We start from the raw sequence: 12365 nt of genomic DNA, 5'->3' as shown, positions 1-12365 counted from the left end.
TCATTCAGTTATTGAATCACTAACACCAAGTTAAGAGTCCGATCAGAGCATTTACAGCTACAAAATGGGAATTTAGCACTTTTTTAAAAGGTATGTGAGACTATATTGCGAGAACAAAAAATCATATATTTTATTATTTAAAAATCGACTTGCCTTTTTTAATAAGCAGGTATACTTTTAGACAATAAAACACCAGAAAATTGTGGTTAATCTGCATGACATGATTTCCTGGAGGCTAAAATAATCAAATAGTTTCTTTTTTATGTCAGAGGAACAGTCCCATAAAGGTTAGAGTGTTATTACACAGAGAAAAGCAGCTGGTTTGGAGCTTTGTTTTGCCAAACATTTGTTTCTCATATGTGAGGAATTCATGTTTTTCTTTGTCGCCTGCCACTGCAAGCACAATCGCTGAATATCTTTTGATTTGTGGATTGCTGACATTTAAAGGTAACACCTCGCTCTGTTTTTTTTTTAATTGTATTTGAATGTCTTAATAAGAACTGATCAATCTATCGGGAAAACAATCTGCAGTGTTTGCAGCCCTGTTTTCCATTAAACCGAACAGAAAAACAATTTGCAGCTTCTTTATGCACAAACCTTGCGGTGATTTGAACAGTTTTTACTCGCCACATTAATTCAAGAGCGAACATTCGAATTCATGCTAGAAGCGGCAGGTTTACATCTGTACTTGTATGTTTTTTGACTCTGGTGGTTTTTGCACTAGTAGTCAGTGAGGGAGTATGAGGAGCTGCAGGTGCTCATGTAGGTCAGACATTTATCAAACGCCTCCAACTCACAGAATTAGGCTAATGGGATTGAAGGGCTCCCCATCGAAAGCTCTCTGGAGAATCTGTGATGAAAACAGTCATATTACTGCTGAAACCCTGAAACCTGCAGCAGAGCGTTCGTCAACCAGCTGAAGACGCTGGCGGTTCCTCCTGCCTGGTGTGTGTGTGTGTGTGTGTGTGTGTGTGTGGGGGGGTGAAGTGAAGTCCACACACAGCATGCCAGTGCTCTTGTCTGTTTTGCCCATAGATGGCAATTGGAGACTTTTCAACACAACAACCTTTTCGCAACAAATCCAAGTCTATTCAAATCCAGATGCGCACGGTGAGGTAGAAGCAAAGTGTGTGTGTGTGTGTGTGTGTGTGTGTGTGATCTACACAGGTATAAACTATGTGTATTTACCTCCTGGTGCTTTGGCCTCTGCTCACAGTCCAAATCGATCCAGGTCGACTCTCAGCTGTGACTCAAGTTGTTTTGTTTTCTCTGACCAGCAGTCCAAAACCAAACAGACTTGTTGAATTTGTCCATGAACATAAATATACCGTATAATTTTCATCAAACAATAAAAATGAGAAGTCATTGTTGGCATAAAAGGTTTTATAGTTTGATATTTGTGTCAAAAAGTATTATTTATAATGTGATTTTGGCTGCATGGACACAGATTATATTCCTCCTTTACTGTCTAAACCATGGTAAATAGACTATTATAGTAAATCAATGCAAAGCAAAAGACTGTTATAGTTTAATCAGCAGCAGTTTAATCAATAGTTTAAATTAATGTGATGATATCTTTTGATTTGTCATGTATTTAATTATCTAGATCGGCCAAAAGCATACATTCCTGTTTGCAAATTTCACCCTTTAATGATTTCTTAATTGGATTTCCAGTTCATATAATTCCCATGGTGGTGTCATGATATGAAAATGGATACTGTCACATTGCTGCTTGATATCTGCTGAGCTGGAAACGCCTGTTAGAAAAAAGAACAGCTGTATGATGTGTTTTATGTCTGCTTTAAGGAAACTCTGTTATGCAGTGTGTCCAAGAGTTAAGAGGTTATAAAGCAACACAGGTGACGGTCTCATAAACTGTCCTGACATGTAGTTTGCAGCATATTCACAACATGTGTGAAGGATGAAGGAAAAAAACGACATCTTAAGGCTTCACGCTGATCTTAGCTCCGTCTTAGTTTGTGTTTATTGAAGAGATTTTTATCTCTGCCTTTGAGTTGTAGCGGGGAAGAGTGGAATAAACAGTGTGTGTGAAGTCCACTGCTGCAGAGTTTAGTTTACACTAGCTAACAGCTGTCTACTCTGCAGATATCACTCTGTCTGATGTCTTGTCAACACAAACGGTGCAGGTGGTTAGTGAGCAGAGCGTCTCTCTCTCTCGCTGCCCTGTCGCTGCTCGGATGGATCATATAGGCTACAGACACACAGCCTGACTCAGCACCGGTTCTTTGCTTTTCGGCCGCCTAAGCACCGACTCCTTGCTGGTCTAGAGCCAAGAACTGATTACACCAGGGAATGTGGGCTGGGTGGATGTAGAAGACCACTGCAAAGATATTTTATTTTATTTTATTAAAGGTAGAGAGTCTGGTGTTTTGTTCAATGCAGTTTGTAAACAAAACATTGAAACTGGCCCACTCCTTTCGGGCTCAACTGTGTAGCCTCCTGCCCCTGACAGCAGCTGTTGTCAGAACCGCAAAGGAAAGGAAATTCAGTCCGAGTGAAGCACTGGACCCGTGGGCCGATAGCCGGACGTCACCAATAACGGGAGCCTCCAGTGTTATGTTGTAACAAGCAGCAAAGCCATTGTGGCGAGCTGGGAAGTGGGTGTGAGCGGCAGATGCTAATCATTACCGCTAGCCGAAGTTAGCATCGTGCTAGCTCACCACAACGACCCTCATACTTGATACCAGTCGAGGCTTTAGTTGTCGGTGACGGTCGGGAATCGGTCCACGGCTCCAGCGCTTCACTCAAGACTGTATTTCTTTTTCTTTGCGGCCCTGACTGCTGCTGCTGAGAGAGCGAGAGAGAGAGGCATGCTAGCACACGCTAACATCCGGGACAGCTAGCAGGGCTAGCAGCCCTGAGCCTTCCTACTCTGCTGCCCGTAGCTTCACCTGAGCTCTGTCATTGGCTGGAGAGAATACACCGACTCTCTCGCTCTCCACCCAGAAATGTCCCCATGCACAACAAAACAAAGCAAAAGACCAAAATACAGGCAGGGGAGGGGGCGCTGCAGACACAGCCACCACCACACAGGACTAGAAGCCCATAGGTGATAATTAAGACAGATTTCATTTGTGTCTAGCATTTATTTTTGGGCAAAAAACTCCAGACTCTACCTTTAAGTTTATGGACAGTGTACACAGACATTGAACAAAAGAATGTAAAGATGTGTATACCAGATTTAGCAGAAAGCTAATTCCCATCTGTAGTTCATTACATAAACACAAATTCAGACGTCCCACACCCTAATACAATAAAAATACAACATCTATACAAAAAACAAGAACACAGAACATAGAGAGACCCTCCAACCCTCCATAGAGAGACCCTCCAACAAGATACTTGATATAAAGTGTGTCTGTGAGGTGGAGATTTGCTTAAATAAAGTGGTTTGTTTGTAGAATTATAGGATACTACTGTTTGGCTACCAAAACAAACAAACAAAAGACTTTATCAATATTTTATTACATTGCTTAAACTGCAATGTAGTAGCTACAGTATGCAAGGATAGTCGACGCTGTGAAGAGTGAACGAGAAAAATCCAAGAGGCAGCGTTGGTATTTATCTGATATAACCGGATCATCAAAATTAATCAAAAATCAAAAATTAATAGATTGTGGACCGAAAAGGGAGATCAGTGCTGATATCCAGGGGGGCTCACCGGTCAGAGGCAGGTGATATTAAAACCAACCAAACTCCCCTCCAGAGAAATAAATAAAATCACCTGCATCACAACGGAGCTTTGGACAAAATGAAGGTGCATCACACAGACACAGGCCTCTGCTCCTGTCCAATTTTCTTCCTGCTTTCTTCTTGTTTTTCTTACCTCCCCTCTCAAAATCTCTCTCCAAATGCCAATCTTCCCCTCCCTCGCACTCCCTCACACACACACACAGAGTCAAGAAGCCCGTCTCCTCTCCCCCATCACATTCTTGGAAGAGACTTTTTTTTTTCCTGGTTGTTTTCGAGGAAGACGGCGGCAGACGCAGTAAAACACACACAAACACACACACACACACACACACACACACACACACACACACACACACACACACACACACACACACACACACACACACACACACACACACACACACACACACTGCAGACTGAGCCTGGGGGTCTTCATACTGATGCCAGTGTTTCAGACAAGTTGACATTTCCCACCCAGGCTGTGCCATGTGTGTACTGGTGTGTGTGTCTGACTGTTTCTCAGTGTGTGTGTGTGTGTGTGTGTGTGCACTATGCTCTGGAATGCACTCAGTGTAATTAGTCTATTGTCCTAGCAGCGTTTTCTATGCTAATTAACCATTGCCTTCTTTTTCGTGGAATGCACCCAGGATGTCTGGCTCTCTCATTGGCCGGGGAGGGGGCTGTCCGGCCGTCTGATTGGTTATCTGGGGTGTTTCTAAAGAGTCTTCAGGGCCCCCCCCTCGTCTGGGAGCTAAATGTCTAATTTATTCTCTCACCCTGCGGTTGGAGCTCATTAAAGCAGAGCAGTGGCTTTGTCGGTGGGAAACGGACCTGTGACCCATTTTTTTGGGGTTTGAATCTGGGCACAGGAAACAAATTTTCTTTTGTCGACTGGCCACAGTGTCATGTGGCCAATTAGGCATGTGGCAGCAAAAACTGGAGTCATTCATGGCAATGAGGGAAAGATGAACAACTTTGTTATTAATGCAGTTATGGTAAAGAGTGAGTCAACAGAAACTGGTAGATGCTGAAGTTGGAGAAGAATAGTTCTTCTGCAGTTAAGCCACCACCTGGTGACAGGCTGCAATTGACAATTATTGAATTATTCTCAGTTAGTTCCTTGATATATTGAATGTAAAATGGTTAAACATGACCATCACAAGTCCCCAAAGCTCAAGGTGATTTCTTCAGATTGGTAAAAACCAAACATGGTCTGTCCTCAGAGATTAACAGAAGCTGAAACTAGAGCGTTATTTGGTTTGTTGTTACTGCTTTTCCTACTGTGACATGTCAAAGTGATTCCAGTGTAGACGACTGTGATGTTCAGCCTCATAATTTCATTCTTAAAGGGACTACGAGGAGTTTTGGAAAGCAAAGTGTTTTCACACTACATTTCTCATGAGCCTCTACACACACGGTGAAATTCTTGAACGATATATTTATCGAAAATGGACTCATTAACAAGTGTGGGTAACATAGATTAATCCACATTAAAATGAGACTTTTTTATAACCAAATACAAACTCCTCGCTGTCCCTTTAAATTCAGTAAAATGTGGCGTCACAGGTCATTTAAATGATGTATATTTGTGTTGTTGTGCAGTAGTGATGGAGCACCCAGTCGTACTGTTTTGTTTGAGGACCCCCCCCCTTCCTGTGATTGTGATGATTATGTGACAGGATGTTGTGTTACTGCCGCTGATAATGTGGATATTGCTGCATGTTTCTGTGCTGATCAGAGATCAGTTGTTGACGGGTCTGTCGTCTGTTTTGCTGCTGGTTTATTTGTTTATCTATTTATCGGTGGAGGTTACATAAAAAGTACTGAGCCAGTTGTCACCTATAACCTCATAGAGACCCAGGTCCAGATCAGTTACTATGAATTTGGAGGTTTTCCTATATGCAATCTGGTATGTTGTTTGACCTTTTGATGTGAACATATATTCAAGCATGTTGCCAGTTTGCATTCAGCATTTTTTAAATAACATTTATCTTGTACATAAGCTTGTTCTTGGTACAAGTGTTTCCTTTATTAACCCCATGTTTAGGTGTGGACTCTGTCACTGAACAACCAAAGCAGCCAAGCAAATAACTTAAGTATTGTCATTGTTTACCTTTTTTGAGATCATTCAGTGACCACAGCCAGCATTTAAACCTTGTGTAAATGTGTGTGTGTGTGTGTGTGGTGTTGTTTTTTTTAATGGGTTGATGGATTATCTTGTTATTGGAAACCTTGTTTTATTAATTGCAAAACCTATAGTGACCAAACCTATTTGATTTTGTTGCACATTACGTTTGGAAACGAGTGCATTTATTGAGGTGTAAACCACATTTCAATAATGTGTATGTCTGTGTAACTCACCTGTGATTGGTTTTATGGGAAGATAATGCAGAGCTATCTTAGTCGTGGGCGTGGATGTCAGAAAATAAGAAAATAAGATGCTGGATTGTGTGATTGATTGGAGGTTTTTGTTGTTACTGTATGTGTGTGTGTGTGTGTGTGTGTGTGTGTGTGTGTGTGTGTGTACGAGTGCAGACCTGGTTGTAGCTCCCAGATGCAGCCGTGCTGTAACCCTCATCATCATTCTCATCCTCCTACTGTTTTTCCTGCAAGCTGAAAAAAACCAACAAAAAAAACCCCAGAGCCCAAAGATGCTGTCATTTCCCAAATGAGCCCGAGTCTGTATTCAGCTCCCCACAAACTACAGGATGAGCTCATACTCTATTACTTATTCATGGACACCGTCACACAGGCTGACGCAACCAGCAGGCAGCAGACACGCTGGCTGAAAGGAGCTGGACAGGCGTGGATGGACACAGACCGACCTGGCTGGTACAGCAGACAGAGAGAGGATGCAGATAAGGAAAACAGCAGCCGTTCAGATTTTTAGTTTCAGTGCAACATCCTGCAGAACAGCTGTGTCTATCTGTAGCTGTTGAACATCTTGGCTGCATCTTTGTGCGATAAATCTTTGTGCTGTGTTTAAAAATTTTTTTAAAAAAATTGAAAATTGGCAGCCTGGTCTTTTCTTTGCTGACTAAAATTGGCATCGGGGAGACTCTGTATGGTGCCAGTCCATGTTTCACCCGGTCACAGCGTAGTTTAACATGCTGCTGGAGTCCTTTTGTTTGTCTCAGTGGTTGCACTTAGTCAGCATATATCACTCACTGAGGGCTGTTCTCGGTCTGCAGGCGCTGTCTTGTTTTCCATTTTTGAATCGGCTTTCTCTCCCAGATCACAGTGGAAATATGACCTGGAGTTACAAGATCCACTGATTCACTCAGTGTGGGCTTCATGGGCAGTGGTTGCATAAATTAAATTGCACAAAGAGTAACTACTGGATGAGTGGATGTTAACAGAGTTATAGCTTATTTATTGCTCATATTCAGGGACATTTCAGTTTGACAGACATCTTGTTTTCTCTTTTTTTTTGCACCAAATGGCTCAATTTCTAGGAAAAGTAATAAAAAAAAAATAGTGGACCCAGATAAAACTTGAGACCAAACCTTGGTTCTTAAGTTAAAGAGATAGTTCAACATTTTGGCAAATTGCCCCATTGGTTAGTAGTAGTTACCTTTAATTGTCGGTGCAAGCTGTTTTTAGAACGGCAGAGCAGAGCCTGGAACGCTGCGGAGGCTAATGGGATTTCTTGGTTTCCCTCATCAGACTCATCAAATACACAATCCAACAACTCCAAAACGCTCTGGTGGACAAGTTGTGACCTGCACATTCACCACGCTATGAGATAATAACAGAACATTACAAGACAGAGTTTTAGAGGTAAATTCAGAGACTGCTTGCCGAAAAACTGCCCCCGACAAGACTGTGCATCAGCGAGTTTTGCATGAATTTACCTCTAAAACAACTCTGTCTCGTAACGTTCTGTTATTATCTCATATCCAGCTTTAGGTCTTGCTGAAAAAGCATGTTTTTGTGCCAGTATCGCTCTTTAAGTAGTCTCCACACACCCCCCCGTCCGCTTACACAATAAGCCACCAAGAGTTTAAAAGCACAATGCTGCTCAGCAGTGCTCTTTGAAAGCCTGCCTCCTGTCTTTGTGTTTGAAGAAAATGATAACTGAAGGAACAGGGAGGTCAGCTGTCTCGCACTGTCTCGTATTTCCCATGGTGACCCGTATTTGCTGCGGCCCAGGGCCGCGGTTTGTGTTGACACCCGCTCAGAAAGACACACAGAGACAGAGAGAAGCTCACAGGACACAGCACTTGATGGATATCAAGATTTCATTTTCCACAGTTAAAAAAGAATAGGACGCTGGCTCAGGTCCGCCTCCTGAACCCCCCCTGCCCCGCCAGTGTTAACACCACTGTGGTGTCTTAACAAAAGCATTTAAATGACCAGCGACTGCAGCAGTGGGCGACAGATAAGACTGTTTGTCCTGGGCAGGTTCCAGGTGTGAGTGTGTGTCTGTGTGTGAACCAGTGCTGCTGAAAACCAACAATGGTGCAAGGTTTTAAAGAAATCTTTTGTGAGTTGGGCTTTCTTATCACAACAAAGCATTCAGGTTTCACTTAATATGAGTTGCCCGTTGTGGTTGCCTGAAAAATTAAAAATGTTTTTAGGTCTGTTTAGGGCCCGACTATTTTTAATAGTCTTAATTGAGCCTGTGTCGGCTGATAAGAACCAACAACCAATATCGACACCGTTTTTGTGCCTTTAGACCTTGCAGATGAACTGTAAACTGTGTGTGTTTAATTTTATGTTGAAATGGTGTAAATGTGTGTTTCTATGAATATCGGTCAATAATAGATAGGTTTTCAAAGTGTCTTATTCTGTACTATCGATATTGGCATCAGCCCCAAACAGCTAAGTGCTGCAGTGCTCGGATCATTTGTTCTCTTTGTTTTAAGTTGCTCCAACATCTAACCACTGAAACCTGGCCTGTGGAAATGGACGGATGAGACGTAGTGTTGAAAAGAACAACAATAAGCTCACACAGTGACCTCCCCACAAATCAATCAGTCAATACAGTGAGCAGATGATGGAGAATAGTCCCAGTCATTCATTCATTCATCATCTGCTGTGGGAAATCTGAGTTTTTGTTTCATAAAGTGCCTGAAGACATACATGTGGTGAAATGCATTGGTGATGTTTTTGGTGTAGAAATGCTGCGACAAGATGTCAGATGGTGTGTGTTTGTGTTTTGTGTTTGTGTCCTTGAATGAACCAGTACAGAGTTGAAAGAAAGAACAGCTGCATCACCACACTGATCATACAAGTTTGACCAGAAAAAATGAAAGATGCTTGTCTCAGTGAAAGTGCAAATCTGTGCCGGTCTGGGTTTTATTTTCATACAAGAATCTGGAAAAAATAGTGCATAAGAATTTAAGTTAGAAGGAGAAAAATAAAAAAAACATACATTACATTTTACACAAAAATGTGCTCCCTGATAAAGTGATAAATTTGACCCTTCACCCTTAAACTGAATTCTGCCTGCAACACACACAGCACATAGTGGGAAGAGGGTGGAGATTGTTTGTTGTCAGTACAAATGGCCATCTCACAACAAATGTAATCCCTTGTGTGGTGTGTTCAGGGAGCTATAAGTGATTGTATTTTTCCGGTTGAGCAAATCCATTGTTGCTGCCGGTCTGTCCTCAAGACGCAAACAATCTGACACCAACAGGGCAGAGATGTGTCGTCGTCATGCAGGATGAATAAAGTGATACACTTAATCGTCGCGTTGAATAAAAACTGACCAGTAATTAATCCCCCCCTAGAGCCAGACGTCACTTGAGCTTTGTGAAAAATGGCATTAACATTAGCACAGGGGGGTGGGGAGGTGGAGAATAAAACATTGTCTGTGCTGCTCTGTAATTTAATTCATTCATCCATCGGTCCGGATGGATTTTTTAACCAGGAAATTACAGGACACGCTCCGTTACAGACGTGGACGTCGTTCAGCAGGACAAAAGCCTCCTCAAGGGGACAGGAGGGGCGATAGGGAGGCGTGGAGGGAGAGACACTCTAGGATGAGTCAAGGACACGAGGAGAGGAAGGAAGGAAGAAGGAGATGCCTCAGTACTTGCTTGAGAATAATCTAATTTTTAAGTTAGGTTCAGTCTTTTTTGGTCATTTAAGTTTTTATTCAGTTTCTTATGTGTTAAACGTCATAGAAACAAACTTCAGCACAAACAATTCAACCATGTTAAACAAAAATACACAGAATAATGGCCTAACAAAATATGCGTATACATACACATACAAATCCCAGCACAAAAGGAGTATATGATTATATATGTATAAGTCATCCTCCCCTCACATGTTATAGGCACCTATTCCGCTCTTATGATTCAGAAAATGTATTAAAAAAAAAAATTCCCTTTGTTATCATTCAACCTTGCTATCATCAATTCAAGGTTTGGTTGAGTCTTGAAGTGATCCAGTGATCGTTAATAGCTCATTCAGCTTAATATTAATGGTGTCAGCTCAGCTAAATGTGAATAAAGGATAAAAAATGGAGCTCAAATGAGGATACCAGGACCTGTAGCAAATAATACAACGAGGGAAAATAGGCCTTCGTGTTGGTGTAAAACATTTTTCCATCTGTCAGATCGGATAAAAGAAAATTCAAATTTCACACTGAGCCTTAAACCTTAAACATCGACTATAAAATATAAGGATTTTTTAATGCAGGATGGGATTAAACTGCAGGAGGATCAGCAGCGACTCCAGCGTCAGAATCAGCACCACAGAGGAATAAATCCAGTCTGCATCGGGCCGTCAGCTGGTTTTGTTATCATCCAGCCTTGGACTCCCGATCAAAATACCAATAATGTTGACTGTCTGGAGGAATGAAGGAGGGATGAGAGCCGGGACGGGAGGAAAACAAATTTTTTATTTTCAGTTTTTTTCCATGGCTTTTCTCCTGTCTGTTAGCATTCACGTGTAATTTATGGAGATCATGAACTGCGTTGGGGAAGCTCATTTTCCATCTTGGCGCGATTTTACCGTCATATTTATCCTGCTGTAACTTTGGCTGCTTGTAATGTTAAGTAATGCATGAGGTAAATGCGATGCTGCACTTTGATTTATGACTGCGTGGGTTTTTGAAAAACGCGGAGACATACGGCGTGTGTGACAAGCAAACAGTCTTACCGCTGAGTCACTGGCAGGAGGACATGTGTATTTTATTTGTGTGAATGAGTCCAGACGTCTGAGTCATGTTACCCCTGAATTTTAATTCAGTTTTCCATGCAGCTGTCAAAACCCATCCCCACCTCCATTTTGCTTTTTACTTATTCATTTTTCACTATTTGCTTTTATATCTGTGAAAAGCATTGGTATGAATTACAAGTATCTTTCTCTCTTGTCTCCCCTCCCCCTCCTCTCTTCCTCTTCCATGTTTTTTTTCTTTCTTCATCCTCCTCTTCAGGACCAGTTTGATAATCTGGACAAACACACTCAGTGGGGGATCGATTTTCTGGAGCGCTACGCAAAGTTCGTCAAGGAGAGGCTGGACATCGAGCAAAACTACGCCAAGCAGCTACGGTACATTCACACACACAGAAACACACACACACACACACACACACACACACACACACACACACACACACACACACACACACACACACACACACACACACACAAACAGCAACAAACACACCAGGACAAGCACAGCTCAGGATAGATGACACACTTTTTCTGTCATTGTCTCGCTTCGAAGGTCCTTTGATATAAGCGGGGAAATTAACATTGTCTCATTTGATGCGGCTGCATGGTAGACATTATTGAATAACTCAGATTAGACCTGACTGATCAGAATTTAAAGGACAATTCCAGGCAAATTCAACCTGGGGCTCTAGTTTCCTAATATTTTTGGTCTAAAAGAATAAACCTGAAGATGGGGAATTTCTGTTTTTTACAATCTGGACCTTATTTCTATCTTAAAATATGATCATTTACTCACCCAGATAACTTTGGTGTCATTACAAATTGTTCCGATGAAATTAGATCCAGCCGAGAGCCGCGTATAATGAGAGTCTACAGGGCAGCGTAATGCAGCCTCTAAATAACACATTATCTGCCACGAAACTTGTTCATTTCACCAATATTTTGTTATGATATGCTAGTGCTATTCCCCTCTGAGTCCGGGGTTAGCTGTTATCAACATCCAGGGTGTGTAGGTTGACCTACTGACCTCTGACCTGGATGATGTCATCTCTGAGTGCTGCACCTCTCATTCTGATAATAATTATTACACTTCGGCATTCGGGTCCATTTTTAGCTCAACTAGCCGGAGCTTCAGTCCAGGTTGCGGAGAGGAAGCCTGTGGAAGCTGAACTTTGTCCAGCTGCACAACACAGAAATGAACCGTAGTATTAGTGGTAGCAATAAACAACCTGTGCGGCGTGGCGCTCAGAGATGATGTCATAAACAATAGCCAGACTTACTCTTAACGCTACGAAAATGTGGTGCCTCCGAGTTGATATTCCCTTGTTGATAAAACAAACAGGAGCTTCAGACGACCTGTAAACGTAGTGAGTCGTCAACTTGACTCTCGCATGAGACTTCGCGAGACTTTGTATTACAGCTCCATTCACAAACATGTCGGCTTTCTCGAAGTAAACAAACCCCTTGTTATCTGACGTTGTCTGTGAAGAAAAATTGCCTAAGATCTGTCCGCTCCC

The 12365-nt window shown here is 42.1% G+C and overlaps 1 protein-coding gene across 3 annotated transcripts in view; it reads left to right on the top strand.

The window, feature by feature from the left end:
* fnbp1l (formin binding protein 1-like) overlaps positions 1-12365 on the top strand; it is a 52057-nt gene that overhangs the window by 18971 nt on the left and 20721 nt on the right. For all 3 annotated transcript variants that reach the window (XM_085775022.1, XM_085775021.1, XM_085775023.1), the window contains exon 2: positions 11108-11223. In XM_085775022.1, the coding sequence (XP_085631148.1) occupies positions 11108-11223 (116 nt within the window). The remainder of the gene's footprint in view (positions 1-11107; positions 11224-12365) is intronic.

Source organism: Trachurus japonicus, chromosome 4 (genome assembly GCF_045865225.1).
Source record: "Trachurus japonicus isolate A0001 chromosome 4, Traja_1.0".
Taxonomy (NCBI): Eukaryota; Metazoa; Chordata; class Actinopteri; order Carangiformes; family Carangidae; genus Trachurus; species Trachurus japonicus.
The sequence above is the reverse complement of the archived record's forward strand: the minus strand, read 5'-3'. Positions and strand labels throughout refer to the sequence as shown.